The 21,681-nt window shown below is 39.9% G+C and overlaps 1 protein-coding gene across 1 annotated transcript; it reads left to right on the top strand.

Annotated features, from left to right (window-relative positions):
• Positions 1-280: 280 nt before the first annotated feature.
• On the top strand, positions 281-10,699 carry LOC148131605 (vomeronasal type-2 receptor 26-like). The gene is made up of 3 exons (XM_087953955.1): positions 281-514; positions 8,778-8,904; positions 9,735-10,699. The coding sequence occupies exons 1-3, from the start codon at positions 368-370 to the stop codon at positions 10,697-10,699; spliced, it is 1,239 nt and encodes a 412-aa protein (XP_087810081.1). The 5' UTR covers positions 281-367.
• The last annotated feature ends 10,982 nt before the right edge of the window (positions 10,700-21,681 follow it).

Genomic DNA, 21,681 nt, shown 5'->3' with positions numbered 1-21,681 from the left:
CTGCACCAAGATGAGGAGTGGTTAAGAGATAGTTCAAGTTGGGATGGAAGGTGATTGGACAGTGTGATGTATTCCTACTTTTTAACTGTGCAATGAGTTTCTGATTATTTTTCCTTCATTGCACTATATACATACAAATCTGCAGTAAATTTGGTATGTTTTTAAGAATTGATAAATGAAGTCCAAATTGAAGATGATGAATTCTGAATATCTGTTATGTTGCAGGGAGTTAACCAGTTTCTACCACATCCTGCCCTTTCTTTTGACTGTTCGTGAGATCAACCAGAATCCAAAGCTCTTACCCAACTTCACCCTGGGTTACAACATCTATGAGAGCTTTTTTAATGCAAGAATACTGTACGAGGCCATGCTGGACTTGCTGTCTACAGGGCAGGAGAATGTCCCAAACTACAGGTGTGGAAGACAAAGGAATCTGCTGGCAGTTCTTGAAGTGATGGATTCTGAACGGTTTGATCATCTTTCTACTGCCTTGAGCATCTATAAAATTCCACAGGTACAAATGTAATAGCATTAGCACTTAGAATTATATACTGCTTCATGGTGCTTTTATAGCCCTCTCTAAGCGGTTTAGAAAGTCAGCCTATTGCTTCTAACAATCTGAGTCTTCATTTTACTAAACTCAGAAGGATGGAAGGCTGAGTCAACCTTGAGCCTGGTGAGATTCGAACTGTCAAATTGCAGACAGTCGGCAGTCAGCAGAAGTGCAGTACTGCATTCTAACTACTGTGCCACCACGGCTCCTTAATTCTAGATTAGCTCACAAAAGAGCACTCACAAAACACACAAATAACTTTAAAGGCAGAGAGTAGATATTAAAAGATCTGAAAGTTATAAAGTACTTTTTTTTATTCCATTTCACAACTTGACTTGGAAAGCAAGCCTTGGCTTTGGGAGTTCTCCTCTTCTACCACTGAAGACCCTTTCTTCAAATAGCAAGTAGATGAATTTAGGTCTCTTAGTAGTCCATTTATTAAAGTTGGGGAAAGGATGAAAAAATGTTAAGACACACAAATGCTTGAAGAAAAGAACAGCTAGAAAGTGGCCTGTTGCAAGAATGAGTGTTTGTTAAAAAGCCTTTAATAGGTGTACAAAAGAGTGTGCTTCTGTCAACTTTGGTAAATGAAAGTGTGAGTGGAGTTTGTCACAAGTATATTAAAACGAGCTGGAGGCCGTGGCTATTGGGAATTTTGTAAAATGGGGATGTCAAACCAGAAGAAATAGAGTCAAGAATATATGAGTGCTGAATAACTGAGTTTGAAATTTAAAAGTTAGTGACCAAAACAAAACAGATGATTTTGGTCATAAAATTATAGAGGGGTTCATAGAGATCTTCTAGTCCAATCTCCTGCCCTGAGGCTGAATCTTCAAATTAGTCCAGGCAAATGGCTGTCCAATTTCTCCTTGAAAATATCCAGTGAAAGAGCTCAAGAAAGTAGGCTAGTGCAGCACTGAATCACTCTCATAGTCAGAAAATTCCTTATTTTTTTTTAAACAAAAGTATTGGTCTGAGGATCAAATTGAAAAAGAAAGATATGAAGAAAAAGTGAATGGAGCAAGGAAAACCATGAAACAGCTTACAACACATCCTGTCAGCAGCTTTAACATGCTTCCTTTTATCCACATAACAACCCAAAGGATGTCACCATAAACTTATTTTCTCCTATCATGAACTAGAGCTTATCACAATGTCAGTGTTCTTTAGGATGAGGTTATTAAATATGCATCTTCAAATCAGATGTCTGAGTCTATTATTATTAACCAATTAAATGGTATATTAATATTATTTTGTGAAATGAGGGGACCCTGGTGCTCTCTGAGCTGAGTTGTTTTCTTGCAAACATTTCATTATTCAGTGCCCTGATGATGTTACATAGTTGGGGTAATGAAATGTCTGCAAAGAAAACAACCAAGCTCAGAGACCACCAAGTCTCCCTCATTTCAACTCTAAGCAAAAAATATGATCCTTTATTGGTAAATTTTTAAAATCATTTATATAAAAATAATAAAATAATATTCAAATATTGTAATAAATTTGATGGGGTGGGATATACAAAACAATATTTCAATTCAACATATAAAGCAATCAAATAAGAAGCAATAGTCTAGAAATACATTTGTCTATTCATTGGAAGAAAAGAAGTTCCTTGAGTAGCATCATATGGACTGGAATTGGAATTTAGGCAAATTTTGATTAAAAACTGAAATTCTGGATTTAGCCATCACTAACAATCTGAGTGGGATCTCTCTCTCTTTCTGTCTCTCTCTTTCTTTCTCTCTCTCTCTCTTTTTTGTCTCTCTGTGTGTGTCTCTCTCTGGTAAATCAGGTGAGTTTTCTCTTCCAAGGTATTAACATCAGAGATGGGATTCAGCGGGTTCTGACCAGTACTGGAGAAACAGTAGTGGAAAATTTGAGTAGTTCAGAGAACCGGCAAATCCCACCTCTGACTGGAGATTTTACAGCATCCATCCCCTGCCACACCCACCAAGCCATACCCACAGAACCATTAGTTTAAAAAAATTGAATCCTACTACTGATGAATAAGTTCTTATCTACTTGGATCACTTGCTGACCATCTACTACAGTGGTGGTATTCTACCAGTTCGGCCTGGTTCAGGCAAACTGATAGTAAAATAATTGCTACCAGATCAGCCGAACCAGTATTTCGGACAATCAGCTGTTCCATGTGATTTAGATTAGCTAGAAAGCAGGAAAACATTGGATTTCTTGCTTTCTAGCTAATCTAAATTGTGCGGCACAGCTGATTCCCCTCTCACTGTTGTACTTACCTCACCAGGAGGCTTCCCTGAGGCTCGGTAGGCAAAAAACAGAGCATGGGGGGTTTTGTGAAAGGGAAAAAGAACACCACATAGCCATGCCCACCCAGTCACATGCCCACCTGGCCAGAGGTGGTATTCAGCAGGTTCTGACCAATTCTGGAGAACTGGTAGCAGAAATTTTGAGTTGTTCAGAGAACCGGCAAATACCACCTCTGACTGAAGATTTTACAGTATTCTTCCCCTTCATGCCCACCAAGCCATGCTCACAGAACCAGTAGTAAAAAAAAAATTGAATCTCACCACTGATCTATTATGTGGATGGCCCATAGAGTGTTACGGCAAATGTGAGCCTTAGTTGTTGGCTGCAAAATTGTCCCACTGCATCCACTCCATCAGCCAGAATTAGTTGCATGGGTAGGGTTTCACCAGAAAGATGTCCTTGCATGAGGTTCATCCATGAGGATCACTGACAAATTAGGAGAGGGCTCCCTAGCATCAAAGAGAGTGAACAGGACAAGAGAATTGACAGGTTTCATGTAGGCATTGTTTTCTGTAAATGTCTCTCAGCAGTGAAGAATGGCTCTTACATTTAACCATCTGATTTGCATCATTGAAAGTGACAGAAACTACCATTATCTTCTCTTTCATCTTAGATCGACTATGGTGCTATCAGCCACGTTCCTGAGAGAAATCATCATTGTCCTTTTTTCTACCAGGTGACCCCAAAACAAGAACCTCCTTGCTCAGCCATTGTCCAGCTGCTCCTGCATTTCCAATGGACATGGATCGGCCTCCTTTCCCAGGAAAACGAAAGAGGAGAAAACTTTAAAAGAAACTTGGCAACTCTAGCTATAAAAAATGGTGTTTGCATTGTGCTCTCAGAAACCATCCCTGCAACAAATATGGATATAAGTTTCGGGAAAATGTTTATGAAAAGAAAAAGGCAAAAGCTTTTTTTCCTTATCAACAGTCAAATAAAAATTATAGTTTGCTAACTGGATTTTCAAGCCACAGCAATACTGTCAGGATTAATACAAACTTCTGCAATGAAGAATGCCTCCATTGGAGGAAAAGTGTGGATTACAACAACTTTGAAAGATATAAGTATAACAATGTTTTACTATGGGGTGGATCTCCAAAATAAACATGCTTTGTTTTCCTTCCTCACCTAGACAAAGGCAAGGAAACAATATCACGATGTTAATTCATATTCTTCTGCTGTCTTTAAATTTGGAAAGGAAGCATTCCAGTGTTCCTACACAAAGGCTGTGAAGTCTAAGAAAGTTTGGGAAAGATGCAAAGAAAAAGAGAACTGGGAATTCCCATTCCATGATGTGGTTGCAAGGATGCCTCTGCTATTACCAAAGCAATCCAAGCTGTGGCCTTGGTTCTCAATGCTGTCTCTTTCTCACAACGGAGTAAAAGGAGGATGCATGTTGGAGGCCATCAGTTGTCCCAGATTATACAGCCATGGCAAGTAAGACTTTTTCATCGAGGTTCCACTGGTGCTCCCCTTTCAATTCCCCAGTATTAAATTGGAAATAGAGAGGGGTGTGAGATTTCAAATACCAGTTGTCCACTTTGTAGTATTTGAGAGTGTTGAAAAAGAGATGATGGGGATAAATCTTCCAAATTTAAACTACCTGTGCTGATTTTGGGATAGCAATAACAATAGCACTTAGACTTATATACTGATAGACCATGTGTACAAGCAAATCCTATATGAAAAATAATCTGAACATTATCTGTGGAATGAGTGGTAACCAGGGAAAGTGGGCCAGAAGAGCAGTTGTGTCTGGCTTTGGGAGTGGTGCAGAGGTGGTATTCAGCAGGTTCTGACCAGTTCTGTGAACAGGTAGCAGAAATTTCGAGTAGTTCGGAGAACCAGCAAATAACACCTCTGACTGGAGATTTTACAGTATCCTTCCACTGCCACACCCACCAAGCCATGCCCACAGAACCGGTAGTAAAAAAAAAATGAATTCCACCACTGGAGTGGTGTATGAGGGGATTGTCCCACTAAATAAATAAATAAATAAATAAATAAATAAATAAATAAATAAATAAATAAATAAACAAGTAGAAAGAAAAACTGCCACAAATCAGTAGAAAGAAAGATGCCACAAATCAGTGGTGGGATTTGACTTGGTTTACCACCAGTTCAGTGGCGTGGCTTGGAGGGTGTGCTTTGCGCTTACGCCTTGCATGTGTGTGCAGCAAATGCTTGCTTTGCACGTGCACAGAGGCTTTCCTATTGACCTCCTCCTGCACTCCTGCACTCTCCCTGTGTCTTCAACAGCTGACACATGGCAATCTGCTGTGCCACATGATACAGCTGAGGTTGAAAAGCAGGAAACAAAGGTAAGTATGGAGCCTGGTGGGCTCAGCAGCTGATCGTTGAAGTGAACCAGTTCGCTCCCAGATGATCTTCAGAGTATCGGTTCTGCTGAACTGGGCTGAACTGGTAGAATCCCATCCCTGCACAAAATCAAAATGGAGTCAATGATCCATACAATAAAATTCAGGGCATCAGTGGTTTTGCTGACACAAGGAGGGATAACAAGAATCCCTATAGCACTAATCTCTGTTCTTAACCAAATGGGTCTGTTCTTAACCAAATACATTCTGTACTTTATCTCTTTGGGTTTGCTTTTTCCTTCCACTCCCTCAAACCTTCTGCAATTTGTACAATGGCCCAAAGGTAATCTCTTGTGTCCTTCTCTATTTCTTGCTAGGATTGCTGTGTTCAGAGCTGTGTCATCTGAAAGCCAGGGGGGGAGAACTGAAATGGGATGTAACATGTAAGACATTTACAGTAGATTTGATCTCCAGAAAGGAACCATTTCAGAGAATAGGAAATAGAGTATGAGTTACACACACATACAAACACACATTAGCAGGATCTTTCTAAAAAATAAAAAAGCATAAGAAGTCAAGAAAGTCTCGTAGGGTATCACAGAAAAACCTGGATCTGATTACATTCTATTAACTCTTGAAATTTTATCATTAGATACAGATACAAATAATCAGAATTGGAAGGGACCTTGTAGACCATCTAGTCCAACCCTCCTGCCCAAGCAGGACACCCTACACCATTTCCGACAAATGACAGTCCAATCTCTTCTTGAAAGTCTCAAGTGATGGCTCTCCCACAACTTCCGAAGGCAAAGCTGTTCCATTGGTTGACTGTTCTCACTGTCAGAAAGTTTCTCCTTATTTCCAGGTTGAATCTCTCCTTGTTCAGTTTCCACCCGTTATTCCTTGTGTGGCCTTTGGGTGCTTTAGAAAATAGCTTGACCCCTTCCTTTCTGTGGCAGTCCCTCAAATATGGGAAGACTGCTATCATGTCTTCCCTGGTCCTTCTCTTCACTAGACTAGCCATTAGTAATTTTGTTTTTTTATTGTTGCTGTTAATATTATGATGCTAAACTGGGGTGGGATTCTACCAGTTCAAACCTTTTCACTAGAACCGGTTGTTAACATTCTAAGCAGTTTGGAGAACCGGTTGTTAGAAGAAACTACTGGCCTAATCCTGTAAGGAAGGTGTCGCGTTGAGCGACCGGTCTGTTGTTTAGATCTTCAGGTTGATTGCTGAATTCCTCTCAGAAAGGGACCCTCGCAAGGGTGAGATACAGAGAAGCCCTCGCAAGGGCGAAGTTTGGCAAAAGCAGGACCCTATCCAGGGTGAGTTTGAGCAGCGTAACCCTAGCCAGGGTGATTGAGGGACTCTCGCAAGAGTGATTGCAAAGCTAAAAGAAAAAAGAACACAAGACGAAGATTTCTTTAGGTGAGACAGCGCATTGCCTTGGGCAGATGGAATTGTCCCATTTGAGCCTGAGACAGATGGGATTTTCAGGCTGCTAGCTTGCTCTACGCTGTGCTCTTTTATTGTGCTGATTCAAAGAGGGGGGTGAGGGGGGTTTACAGAAAGACAAAGAAGTTACAAATTTTATCTTTTGAAAACAGGCTTCCGTGATACAAGTAACGAACTTATTGATTAATAGTTTTCTGGTAAACATGTCTTTACAGGATACACATCTTATCTGACAGACTTTTGTGAAATTGAATATACATCCTTTCACAGGCTTTTGTGAAATATGTCTTTACTTTATCTGACACAGACCTCTGTGTTAATCTTATCAATTTAGCTTCTTCCTGTCAGTTATTTTCCTGTCAGTTTAGTGAACTTTGCTCTGAGAGAGGTATACGTGCTAAGCAGGATTTCTCTTATGGAAAAATACTGAGACAGAATAGCCACAGGAAGGTAGCAAGGAAACATTCTGGTGTTGCTTACAGAAACTGCCTCCGTTAACCCTTATTACATTCATGGCAGGACTAGACTTCCTGTCTCAGGAATGTCTCTGGAGTATTTTTCCTCTCCTTTGCTGGTACTTTGCTTGTGTGGAGTGACCATTCAAAGTTACAATGGCACTGAAAAAATTGACATGACTATTTTTCACACTTATGACTGTTGCAGCATCCCCACAGTCATGAGAGGCCAGGCGAAGAGATGCATGCCTCGATGTGAGTGATATTGAGTTGGCCATACCCAGCCAATAACATGAGCACCAAGTCATGCCAACCACTTAAGCCAGCCCCACAGAACCAGTTGTTAAAAAATTTGAATCCCACCCCTGATGCTAAGCTATAGATTTATAGGACAATATAATGATCCCTTCAAGAAAGTAGAAGATAGGGCATATCTGAAAAAGATCTGGTATTCCATAGAAAAGTAGGGACAGAAGCTTAAAATCTGGAATCATTCTCTTGCAGACCAAAGTGCTGAGCCAAAGAAGTTGAATTATTCAGAGCACTCCCAGTCCAGAATTATAATAATAGAATCATTGAATAAGGACTCAATGTTTAATCTGCATGTGTGATTTTCTTTGTCATTGCAGCTTCATCAGTTCATGAGAAACTTCCAGCTTCACAATATTTCCAGGGACAGAGTTCATTTGGATGGAAATGGAGTTCCTGCTGCTGACTTTCATATTATCCACTGGACAGTTTATCCTAACAAGTCTACTGCTGGGGTGGAAATTGGGAGTGTAGAAGGAGAAGTCTCCTCAGAAGTCAAGGTCTCCATCAATCAGAGTGCTATACAATGGCCAACATCATTTAACAAGGTACAATAGCTGATGCTGCTTGGTTTTGAGTCTTCTATTTATGAACTCTAAGTATGAAGACTTTTCTGCTCAGAAATAATTCTCATGGAGGACAGTTGAGATAATCTCCAAATAAGGGAACCCAAAGTCCCATCAATTCATTAGCCATCATGTCCCCTTAGATGTGTTTCAGTAGTTATCACAACCTACTATTCCACAAATTGTGTTGGGGTCTTTACTGTTTTCATTAGTGAACTGGAATATGGTGCTGTAATTAATAGGCTATCATACAACCTTACTTTCAATCAGAGAAAATCCAGATGTTAAAGAGAGCAGCCCACTGAATTGCACAAGAGAGAAATGTCAGGTTGAGAAAGTGATGGGGTAAAGGGGGGCAGTTAAAAAAAGACCATTCATAATACAATGTTCAGCTGCAGGAGAGAAACATAGGGATTTTTGCAGAGATACAAAAGTCAGCATGCTCAAGCAAAGAGGGAGAGAATGACAGATGATATAGCATTCCTGTATATGCCCTGAGGTGAAACACATTTTGCAATGGAACCACTTTCCTTTGAATGGAGAATAAGACAAAGGGAATGTTTCTGGGTAGGAAACAGAGACTGAACCAGAAAGAGAATCATCATTTTTATTTGCTGCTGGAACATAAAGTCCTTTTCCATAAAGGTTTGGGTTAAATGGTGTCTCCAATACCTAGAAAAGAAAGGCAGTGGCGATCCCCATTATTAACTGCTATGTCACTACTCCTCGACTGAGTTGGCTCACTGTGCTACTTGGTTACCAGAAACCAGTTTCTTGAAATAAAATCCACTCCACCTCAATTCAGAAGTTGCCCTAAATGATCTTTATGTTTAGATGGTGCCTTCTTCTAGATGTTCAGAAAGTTGTTACCCAGGATATGCCAAGCTCATGAGAGAGGGAGCACCAATTTGCTGCTATGACTGTTCTCTGTGTATGGAAGGAACATTTTCTATGCAAGAAGGTAGGTAGCCCAGGGAAGAAAAGTGAAATCAAGGATGCAATCAATATTCACTCTTGTTTTTCTGGGCAACATTTATTAAAGTTGTTTACTTTCCTGCCAGCTGTAGATCTAATTAGGAGCATAGTAATTTCATAGTTCCACAAAGCAATAAAAATTAAATTTCTTGACAGAATCCAAACTTTTCAAGGATTGGATACCATCACCCCAGCTTGTGTGATGATGTGGCTATTAAAATACATAATGAAAGGGAGATGAAATTTCTCAAGTTGTTACCTTGTTACCTGGTTTCAGGAAAGAAGACACATTTTGCAAGACTTGGTAATCTCATTGGTCTCTCAGTCTTTAAAACAAACTATGGTTATTTCTAATTAATGCTGGGACCTACAAATTCCTCAGGGAAGAAATACTGAAATATTTCCAGCCACAGGCCAGACTTGGTGATCTAAGAGCCACACTCCATAATGAAAATGGAGTGAAAACATAAACTTTATTCCACTTAAATTAGACATGAAAATTTTGAGTGAGTACAATTTGAGTTCACACAGTCAACAACTTTATTCCACTTCCTGGAACCAGAGGTGGTATTCAACAGGTTTTGACCAGTTCTGGAGAACCGGTAGTAGAAATTTTGAGTAGTTTGGAGAACCAGAAAATATCACCTCTGATTGGAGATTTCACAGTATCCTTCCCCTGCGATGCCCACCAAGCCACGCACACAAAACTGGTAGTAAAAAAAATTGAATCTCACCACTGCCTGGAACAATCAAGTGAGTGAACTTAATGTAAGAGCCCTTGTCATTATCAAATATGCAAAGTTGATTTTTTTTCAGATGCAGCCCCTTGTGAAAGGTGTCCAGATGACCAGTATTCCAATAAGAAGCGGGATCAGTGTGTCCCCAAAAGCATAAGCTTCTTATCCTATGAAGAATCATTGGGACTCATCCTGACTTTCTTTGCCATTGCTTTGTCCCTAACCACTGCCTTCATTCTAGGAATCTTCATTAAACACCAAGAAACTCCCATAGTCAAAGCCAACAACCGTGAACTCACCTATGTTCTCCTGGTTTCTCTCCTGTTTTCTTTCTTGACCTGCCTTCTATTCATTGGTCATCCCATGAAAATGACCTGTGTCCTTCGACAAACCATTTTCAGTATTGTTTTCTCAGTTGCCGTATCTTCTTTGCTGGCCAAGACTGTAATGGTAGTGGTGGCCTTCCTGGCTACAAAGCCGGGAAGCAGGATGAGGAAATGGTTGGGGAAAAGTCTGGCCAACTCCATTGTCTTGTCCTGTTCTGGAGTTCAGGTGGGCATCTGCCTTACATGGCTGGGAATCTCACCCCCATTCCCAGATTCTGACTTTCATTCCCAACCAAGACACATTTTGCTGCAATGCAATGAAGGCTCAGTCTCCATGTTCTATTCTGTCCTTGGGTACATGGGTTTTTTGGCTGCTATCTGTTTCTTGGTGGCTTTCTTGGCCCGAAAGCTTCCAGGGACATTCAACGAAGCCAAGTGCATCACCTTCAGCATGCTGGTTTTCTGCAGTGTTTGGATCTCCTTTGTCCCCACCTACCTGAGCACCAAAGGGAAATACATGGTGGCTGTGCAAATCTTCTCCATGCTGGCCTCTAGCTTGGGCTTACTGGTCTGCATCTTTGTCCCCAAATGTTACATCATTATTCTAAGATCTGAATTGAACACCAAGGAGCATCTAATGCAAAAAAAAAGAATGAGGGTTCCGATTTTAGAAAATATTTTTTGTACGGCTCAGTTTTATTGCTTACTTGCATTATAACATAATATGCCTTGGTGCTAATCTTCTTTTTAAATTTTCTAAACAACCTTTGTCTGTCAATGTGGGTTCTGAATTATAATGGATAACTACCAGTAGTCCTCCATTAGCAATCACAGATACAATGACTATTCAAATTTGGGATTGTGTTGAACAAGTGGTAGTCATGATGTGTTGTCAAAGTCAGTGATCCCCAATTATTCCAGCTTGGCAGTCCAGCCTGGCATGGGGAGGGGCATGTGAGTGGCAGATGCATGTGCATGCACACAGCTCTGTTTTTGCAAGTGGCACTCATGCGAACCCTCCACTCATGCAAATGGTGCTTGCATTCATGCATGAAGCCCCACTCACACGAGCAGAGGGTCCTTGAGTGGAGGGTGCTTGCGTTTGCTCATGAAGCTCCACTTGCATAAGTGCAGGCACCCTTTGCTCGTGGGAGTGGAACTTCATGTGTGAGTGCAAGCATCCTCTGCAGACACGAGTGAAGCTTTGTGTGTTCCTGCTTGCCCATCTCTCCCGTGGACCAATAATAGGAATTCCAGTAAGCCGACAGTGACATGATTACAATCTGGTTGCTAGGCAAATAGTTCTCCCTTGCAATGGTTGCAACCTCCTACAATGCCATGATAACCATTAGCAAGCTTCCCTGCTGGCTTTCCATAAGCAAAGTCAATAGGGCGGATGGTAGGGACGTTTCCAAGTTAAACTCATCGCATTTTCCCCCAAGCAACTTCACTATGGAATACAAGATCTTGTACTCCATAGTGTGCATTTGGGATACAGCATCCCATTACTTGCCCAGTTGCACTTGTGCCTCAAAGCAGCACTCCTTTCCCAGCTCACATGCACTTGTACTGTGCCACAGCAACCTGTCCTCAGCCTGCATGCATTCATGTGTCACTTTACCAATTTTTCCCCAGCTGGCACAGTATTCCCATCCCACATTAGGCCATAGCACTCACCCACTTACAAGCCATCCAGGACTTATGAGTTTCTGCCAGCTTTGTGAAGGAAGTTGCAAGTTGCTGTCATTCCTAAAAGGTCCTTAAAGGGGGCATGCATAAGTGCACCAGTGTGCCTACCATCCCTGTCTTACTGTCCCCATTTATTTGTATTTATTCCCTGTGTTCATATTTATGTTCATACCTATACTTGTTTTCTTGTACATGTTTGACAATAAATAAATAAATAAATGTGAGTTATTTCCTTAATGACCCACAATTTTCACTTAACAACAGCAATAAGTACTGCTAAGATAGCCATCACTAAGTAATGTGATCACAGGACATCATACTTAATGATCACATCCCTTTTAGACAGAAAATTCAATTGCTATTGTTCAGTAAGAACTACCTATAGTGAGACTGAGGAAGTCATCTTTAGAATTCATCTTCTTTGAAACAATTGCATTAAAAGCACATTGTGAACTTACATATAAGTTGTCTGAAACCAGTGCAGATAAACTGTCCCTGGGAAATTTTCATAAGCTAGTTTTTAGATGAGTTGAACATTTGTTGTTAATGATGATGACTATGTACATTCTCAGTCATCCAGGTCATGGTTTTCCTAAAGATGCTTTTTCAAGAGGCAACTGGACTTTCTGGTTTTTCTCTGAAGACATTTCACTTCTCATCCAAGAAGTTTCTTCAGCTCTGACCTGAATCTGATCTCATAGCCAAAAACATCTGTTCTTCTCTGTTACTCTCACAGTAAATGAGAGAAATCCAACATCCAAATTAAGCCAAACTGTACATACATACATACATACATACATACATACATACATGCATACATCATATATCTGGGAACTGAAAGTGTGTGACCCTTGTAAAGGAATGGCAGGATTTTCCTGATAGGTTGTGAGGCAATCTTCTGATGGACATGGTGTGTATGGGACACCACCAAGTTAGAATAGAATAGAATAGAATAGAATAGAATAGAATAGAATAGAATAGAATAGAATAGAATAGAATAGAATAGAATAGAATAGAATAGAATAGAATAGAATAGAATAGAATAGAATAGCAGAGTTTGAAGGGACCTTGGAGGTCTTGTAGCCCAACCCTCTGCTTAGGCAGGAAACCATATACCACTTCATTCTTGTTGAGTTCATTCCTGTTGAGTACTGGGCTCTGGACACTTTGATTTGGTAAACGATTGGAGGGAAGAAATGTTTCTCACCTTTGTAGATAACCTAGAAGTGGCTACGGTAGGCTCGACACTACAATGGCAGAAATCAAAATTCGGACAATCTAGAATCCTGATTTAGCATAATTAAGAGCCAACAGACAAGCAGAACAAAAGAGGCAAAAACGGGGCTAGGCATTGGGAAATAGGCATGGGGAGGAGGCATGGGGATGTGTGTTTGATGTGCGTTAATTGGCGGATGTCAGGCTAGCTGGGAGGGGCTGGGGAAACAGCATAAGAAGCGCTGAGAGGCAGTTGCTCTTAGCACTAACTTTATTCCGGATATCTGTTTTTGCCTATCAGGACTGGAAGTGCTGAAATAAACTTCAGAATTTCACCAACAAGCTTATGAGTAATATAGTTTGTCTGCAAGACTTATCCAGTACCCAGCTGGGGCTGAAAGAAAGTTAGTGTTTCATTTTTCTGCAAGCTTTGGGAAGATTTTCTGATGGATGGATGGTGGAGGCTTGTCTGCAAGACTTATCCAATAACCAGCTGAGGCTGGAAAAAAAATACACTGAAATTGCATTTGGGAGGGCTTTGCTTTTCCAATGCTTTCTGAATGAAAGAGAGATAGTGTAGAAGGCAGAAGTAATGGCATTCAGAGATTATTACCAAGACAAAGTTTGATAAAAGTAGTACTGAGATATATGACAGGGGTGGGATGCTACTGGTTCAGCCCGGTTCTATACAACCGGTAGCTCTGAAGAGCAGCAAACACCAAAACCGGTTCGGTGTCTGCTGCTCTGTTTCGCCCAGCCTCCTGCCCATGCTCTTGGCTGTCTTTTACTTTCTGCTTTTTCAAGCTCAGCTGCTTTGTGTGGCACAGCTGAGGTTGAAAAAGCAGGAAAGAAGAGGATTTTCAGATGCCGCGCACCCTCTCACAGCATTTGCCAGCTGTCCAAGTGGCACAGCTGAGGTTTTTAGGAAATGGTCTACACATGCGTGCAAAATTTATTCTCACCACAATTTATGTCTCTCTGTTTTTCTCTTTCTCAATCTATCCCATCTATCTAACTCATTTATCTATCTATGAGTTGTCTTACATTATCCAGCTGGAAGAGATCAATCAAATATATATTTCAAATTAACTGGTTATTTTTTAAGTCAGAACATCACCCAAAAATTAAGACCAACCACTGTAGCAACAAAAACACACATTATTAGCCATAGTCTTTAATTTAGTTTAAAACAATAACAGAATATCTCTGGTAATAGTTTATTTGACCTGGTTTCAGAAATTTTATTAATATCATTGATGATAGTTATGATTTAACATGAATTCAGATTGTGACAATTGAAGGATGTGATTAATTCAAATAGTATGATTTGTTTTAGCAACTTTACTACTCAATTATTATAATTCAAAATTCACATTGATGAATGAAGAAAGATAAGCAAAAATACATAAAACATCACTTCAAGGTATGTGATTTTTATACTGCATGTAAACGGAACAAAAAATAAACACCAACATAAGGAGCCTTAATGGGTTTTCATCATCAGATGTTCCTTGGTAGTTCTACCATTCCTAGATGTACTAATCTACAAAAAAAAAAAAAAAAACAGATGGCACACTAGGACACACCGTATACCAGAAGAAAACACACCAACCGCTACCTCAACGCCCAATCCCACCACCACCCAGCACAGATAAACTCCGTGGCTAAAACACTAATTACCAGAACCAAACATCTGGCAGACAAGACACACATTAAGACTGAACTATGCACCCTGACTAAAGTACTGACAGCCAACGGCTTCCACAAAAGCAAAATCACCAGCTTGATCCACAAAAACACACTGAAACATAATAGAGACCCAGAAGATGAACAGACCTATGGAACAGCTGTCCTGCCCTACATAAGAGGTACTACCGACAAAATTAGTAAGGTACTACACAGACATCACATCAAGACTGCCTTCAAAACAGATAGAAAAATAGCAGCCATCCTTAGCAACCCCAAAGATAAAATTGACCTGGAAAACCAAGGCATATACGAAGTCCCCTGTGCATCATGCCCAGCCACATACATTGGACAGACCAATAGAAGAATAAGTACCCGCCTGGATGAACACAAAAATGCAGTCAAAAAAGCTGGAACACACTTCCTCACTAGTCCAACACATGGAAGCCACAGGTCATAGCATCAACTTCAATGGCACCAAAACCCTAGCCACTATAGAAAACCCTAGCCACAGAGTCATCAGAGAAGCCATAGAGATTGAAAAAAGACCAGAAAGCATGAATAGAAGAGATGATTCCACCAGGCTGTCAATCATTTGGAAGCCTGCACTCACAAACAAAAAAATCTCCACACCACAAGCCAGGCAAACACCTGGGCACAAACAGATCCCCCCTGATACCTCCAGCTCAAACACACCCCAACCAGGCACCCAGATGAAACCCAGCTTCCTAACTAATGATAGCCGTCCATTTACCCGAAGCCAAGCTGCACTAAAGGCCTCCAATAAAGTAACACAATGCTGCCAGCCAATCAAGATACAAAAAGAGCCAAAAAACAAACAGAAGATATTAGAGACACCAATCAAGCAGAACACAGCAAACTCCGAGACCAATAAACACAGACCAAGACTCCCAACCAATCAGGATGAAGAAAAAACCATTCTGGCACAGCAATAGGCTGCCCCAAATTTAAATCTGAAACCACTGTAAAAGTCTGACTCACAGACGAACACTATACAGAAGCCTGATGATGGCAGATGAGATTCTGCTGAAACGTTGCTACAACTTTAAAAGAACAACTACAATGACGTGGGAAAATACCCGAACCAAGCCGAACACCATACATGTAATATAATGAAAACTTAAAAAAAATATATATATATATATATATATATATATATATATATATATATATATATATATATGTGTGTTGTGTGTGTGTGTGTGTGTGTGTGTGTGTGTGTGTGTGTGTGTGTGTGTGTGTGTATCTTTGGTTATTTGGGTTTTCTCCCGCGTAAGATTGCAAGTATCTAGGCAATGTTTCGATGAAGTCTCATGCATCATCTTCAGGCTTGTGTCTTCGACTCTGTGCTTCTCAGAGTGATGTGAGCTTGCAGCTGCTTCTTCCTTTTAACTGCTAGTGGGGGTGTGACAATCAAGTTTTCCCTTTGAATTATTTCCTTTCTGTTTCAGTTATAAAGATTAACTCTTTGTTTTATTTTTCCCAAGTTCTTTCCCTGTATTTTTCTCACATTAACAATCGCTGCCAACTTAAAGATAGTTCTGAGCCCCTTTCTGAATCTTCTTTTTCAGAGTTATAGTTAAATAAAAGAATTCTTCTCACCCAAATCCACACTGTCACTATCTCCATTCCTGCACTCTTCTTAGGTTGAGGCTGTCTCCGGCTGTGTGATGGCCATTGTAGCTGTTTTAATTCACGACGTAGCTTGAAGATCAAAAGCCTCGGGAATCTACATGGGAGTTGTGTACTCCCCTAAAACCTCACCAGGCACCTCTTCCTTGCTTCACCACTCCTCCAGAGTGGCTTTGGCTCCTTTCAGAACCCATGAACATGCAGAAGCCAGCACGAGGAGCAGGGAGCTCTGCTCTCCTGTTGCTGGAGTCGCTTCAACATCACTTCCTCCACTCAAGAAATGTAATGTTTTTTCTTGCTTCTTGATCAAATATCCCACAAAAGCAATAGAGAATTTTTATTGTATCCTGATTTTTTAGTGCTTTTGAAGCCACCTACTGTACTTTCTTGCCCAGAGAATGTTCCTCCCATACACAGAGAACAGTCATGGCCAATATTTAACAGATTTAACAGATAATCAGAGTTTGAAGGGACCTTGGAGATCTTCTACTCCAACCCCCCTGCCTAGGAAGGAAACTGTACACCACTTCAGATAAATGGTTATCCAACATCTTCTTAGAAACTTCCAGTGTTGGAGCATGCATAACTTCTGGAGGCAAGTTGTTCCACTGATAAATTGTTCTGTCAGGAAATTCCTTAGTTCTAAGTTGCTTCTCTCCTTGATTAGTTTCCACCCGTTGCTTCTTGTCCTTCCCTCAGGTGCTTTGGAGAATAGCTTTACTCCCTCTTCTTTGTGGCAGCCCCTTAGATATTGGAACATTGCTATCATGTCTCCCCTAAGAAAATGTTTTCCTTAGATTTCACATTCTTATAGCTTTGCCACCATTTGAATAAAACACTTCAGCTTCGCTTCCAGTGGGCCAGCCTCTTCTGGAGCTCTGCAGATCTTCAAAAAAATAAGCAATCCATGGGAAATGGGATGTAGGAAGGTAGTGGATCCAGGAGGCTAATAAAGCAGACCCAGTGCCTATGGAGACCCAGAGCAGGATGTGGGGAAGAAGGATCTATGGGGGCCCCAAAGTATTATAGGTGAGCATGAGGTATCAGGGGAGACTTTGGGTGGCCTCTTCCAACTCTAGGCTCTGCATGGCCTTCCCCACCCTGAGATCCCTGAGATCCCTCATGTGCATTTAGTGACCTGTGCATTCAATTAGCAAATACATTGGGCAAATCAGGGAGGGATCATGTTTATTTAATGTGATTCAATTAAACGGATCCTCAAGTTATGAATATATACATACACACATATACAAGGCATATGCATACAAACACATAAACACATACAATGAATATACACATATATGTGTGTGTGTGTATATGTAGCATACACATACATGTGTGTGTGTGCATATGTGTATAATACATATATGTGTGTGTGCATGTGTTTGGGCATGTGTATGGGCATGTACACACACACACACACACAAACACACACACACACACATATATGGGGACGCAGTGGCTCAGTGGCGAAGATGCTGTGCTTGTCGATCAGAAAGGTTGGTAGTTTGGCCGTTCAAATCCCTAGCACCTCATAACTGAGTGAGCTACTTGTCCCAGCTTCTGCTAGCCTAGCAGTTCAAAAGCATGTAAAAATGCAAGTAGAAAAATATGGACCACTTTGGTGGGAAGGTAACAGCGTTCTGTGCATCTTCAGCATTTAGGTCTGCCAGCCACATGATCATGGAGATGTCTTCAGACAGCGCTGGCTCTTCAGCTATGTAGTGGAGATGACCAATGCCCCTTAGAGCTGGAAATGACCAGCATGTATGTGTGAGGGGAACCTTTACCTATACCTGATATACATATGTACACACACAAACACTTTGTGAATTAAAAATTATTTCAGGTCTTCTAATATTTACTCTCTGACTTTCAATTTATTTGGAGAAATATATACAAGTGCTGCCTTCTAGGCAAATCTGCACAATTTACAACATGGAATTAATTTCGTTTGGCTTTACACCTGTGGAATTTTATAGATGCTCAAGACATTGGTCATATGATCAAAGAGTTCAGAGTCCATCTCTTCAAGCATCGCCAACAGGTTCTTTTGCCTCCCACATCTGTAGTTTGGGACGATCTCCTGTCCAGTAGACAGCACATCCAGCACAGACTCATATGTCATTCTTACACTGAAAAAGTTCTGATAGATATTGTAGCCCAGCATGATGTTGGGTAAGAGCCTTGAATTCTGGTTGACTTCATGAACAGCCAACAAGAAGGGCAAAATGTAGTAGAAGGTGTTCTCACTGCAACGTAAGAAATTTCATCATTGTTTTTTTTTTGCTCTATATCAACAATTTATGTGATCAACTTAAAAGCAATTGTGTTCTTTTTGCCAATGACGTAAAATTATTTTATTCTACAGATAATTCTGTTGTTTTACGAAGTGATCACAACTATGTTTCTGAATGGTCATCTATTTGGCAATTTCAAATTTAATAAATGCTCTACCTTACATATTAGTAAAAATAATCAGAATGTCAAGTATAAGCTAGGTGGCATTGATCTAGCAAATGACCCTCCCTTTGTCAAGGACCTAGGTGTACTCATCTCTGACAATTTATGCTCCGATGGTCACTTTAACAGTGTTGCTAAAAAAGCATTAAGAGTTGTAAACTTAATTTTGCAAAGCTTTTTTTCTGGAAACATTGTATTCCTAATTAGAGCTTATAAAACTTATTCTAGACCGCTACTTCCGGTTTGTCGACTTCGCGAGCGGCAGGGATTTGCAAAGCTGCGCGATCCCTGCCGCGCTAGCCGTTTTTGGGGCTCCGACACAGACGGGTACGGAGCTAGGCTGCCCTGCAGGGGCAGCTGAAGGTAGGGGGGATCCGGAGAAGGGTTTGGGGGTTTTGCAGACCCCCTCCCCGGCCAGCAGAACCCCCTTTTCCCAGGACGGTGCAGCGGCGGTCCGTAATGGCCGCCACAAAGAAGCTGGCAGCCGGGTAAAAATGCGCAGGAGGAAGTGGAGAAAGTGTTTGAAAGGAGAAAGTTTTTCTTGGCTCCTAGGACTCTAAGACATATTTAACAAAATTCCTGAAAAGTATGACTTTCTGAATGATACCTTCGAGAAGAGGAAAAAAGCGGCAGTTTAATGGTGCTGAAAGGATAGCTTATCCTCTTTTTCTACGGAATAAAAAGTGAATATTAAGAAACCTATTTTTTTTTAGGTGAAAACTGGCTTTAAGCGATGAGTGGGAAAAGAGAGGACTAAAAAAAAAATATTTGTATGCTAAGACTTTGTTGGAGGAGATGCCTTAAGGATTGAAAGACTAAAATATATTGCAATAAGATTTTAAGAAACAGATTTGGACTTTCTTTTTCTCTGATTAATACTACCCTAGGAGGAGAGAGTGGGAACTCTGTCTTGGTTTGGACTGACTGATAACTTTGGGATTGTCTTATTTTTCCTTTGGAATATTCTGACTGTTGTAAGAGAAAAGAAAAGAAAAGATTTATAATGGCTCCTTCTATTGAGGAACTGAGAAAAGATTATGAGCAAGCAAAAAAAAATGGTAAAGCTGGTTTGAAAGAAGCCTGCCTTTTTTTGGAAATGGCGTTCATTAACTATCAACAAACTTTGCAGCAGATGAAGACAGCAGAAGAAGAAGAAGGAGAGGAAACCATCTTTAATAAATCTCAGAACTCGACCAAGAGGGAAGGAAGAGGGAAGAGAAGAGAAATAAAGGACTTAAGATTTAAAAAAACATTTAAGAAAGGGAAAAACAAGGTGCAAAATCAATATAAGGATGGTAAACAAAAGGGAAGAGGAATACGACAGAGAAGGGAAGCCAGTAAGGCAGAGGCTAGAAGAAGGGGGGGGTAGAAAGGTTTGTTGGGAGAAGAAAGAAAGGGAAAAGGTGGAGAAAAGCTACAAAGTTTTGAAATTAAATGGGAAAAAAGGAATTTTTTTTAGGGATAAAGGATAAGTATAATTTCTTCAAAGAGATTTTGCAAGGTACATAAGATGATATGGTAGTATTGTATTAGAAATAGAAAACTTAAATGGCTTAAGAGTTGATAAGAGATTAAAATGTTGAAATGTTAATAATGATTGGTTTTAAAATATAATATGAGGGGAGATTTAGAATATTGAGCTTTAATTAAAGAGTTTAATAAGATTATGGGATTGATGTTATTATAAAATTTTCATTATAGTATTTGTTTTTAATATTTAGATCTATTGTTTAACTATGTATTTAATTATTTTGGATGTATTATTCAGTTAGAATGTACCAAGCAAAATCGGATTGGGTATTCTAAAGATTAATTTGATTAATTTAGTCGGGAGATAGAAAGGCATCATACTCTGATTAGTGATTTCAGGAGAAATTTTTTTTTTTTTTTTTTTATAAGGAATGAGACAAAGGTACAATAAAGAATGGACAAAAGATACAAATATAATGACTCAAATTAAGATGATTAATTAAGATAGAATTAAAAAGAGTGAAATATGGGGAGAAGTTAATATAGAAGATTTAGAATGGTAAATAAAATAAGTAATGATATGTAAGATGAGTATGAATACAGTTGAAGTCCATGAAGAAAGAAATACCTGGGTCCAAGTTACTTTCCAAAAAGATCTTTTTTTATGTTTTGTGTGTTGTGTATATATGTTTTTTTTTGGGGGGGGAGAATTAATGAAACCTTGCAGAAATATAGAATGAGAATAATGGTAACTAAGTCAGAAAGAAATAGATGAAATAATAATAATAAAATGGAATAAGAGTAAAGAGAAAGAAAAAGAAAATGGATAAGAGGTTTTTGTATGTTTATATGGAAATGGTTTAAAACAGAATTATAGTTTATCTGACTTGTTAAATTTATAATGGAAAAAGGTTTAAATATGTAATGGATAATGACGACTTGTGTGTCTTGAAAAAAATTAATAAAACTTGTTTAAAAAAAAAAAACTTATTCTAGACCAATCTTAGAGTATTGTTCAACTGTGTGGAATCCCCACCATATATCTGACATCAGTACAATTGAGCAGGTTTAGAAATACTTCATGAGAAAAGTTGTGCACTCTTCTGTACACAATACCGTGTTTCTCATATAATAAGGCCGGGTCTTTTTTTTTTTTTTTGAGCCCCGAAAAAATGGCTAGGCCATCTTTTCGGGGGTGACTTAATTCCCCCCCCCTTGCATCTTCGGGCGGGTGGCGACGGCTTGGATGTTGACCTCGGCGTTGGTGGGGCACTTTGTAACGGGGTCAACACAGGCAGCACCATATCTGGGTGTCAACAAAAGTACTTCCTAATGGAAAGCCCCCCCCCATTCCCACCATTTCGCATGTTTTAATATAGGCCTTAGTTTGGGGGGAGGGGCTAATTTCATTTCATGCCTATAAAACATGCTGGGACTTCCTATTGGGGGAGGCCGTATTGTTGGAGAAACAGGGTAGAATTCCTTAGGCTCGAAATTCTTGGTTTGGATAACTTAGAACTGCGT

This window comes from Notechis scutatus, chromosome 2, assembly GCF_049901735.1.
Source record: "Notechis scutatus isolate UNSWTSFEM ecotype Mainland chromosome 2, rNotScu1.2, whole genome shotgun sequence".
Taxonomy (NCBI): Eukaryota; Metazoa; Chordata; class Lepidosauria; order Squamata; family Elapidae; genus Notechis; species Notechis scutatus.
The sequence above is the reverse complement of the archived record's forward strand: the minus strand, read 5'-3'. Positions and strand labels throughout refer to the sequence as shown.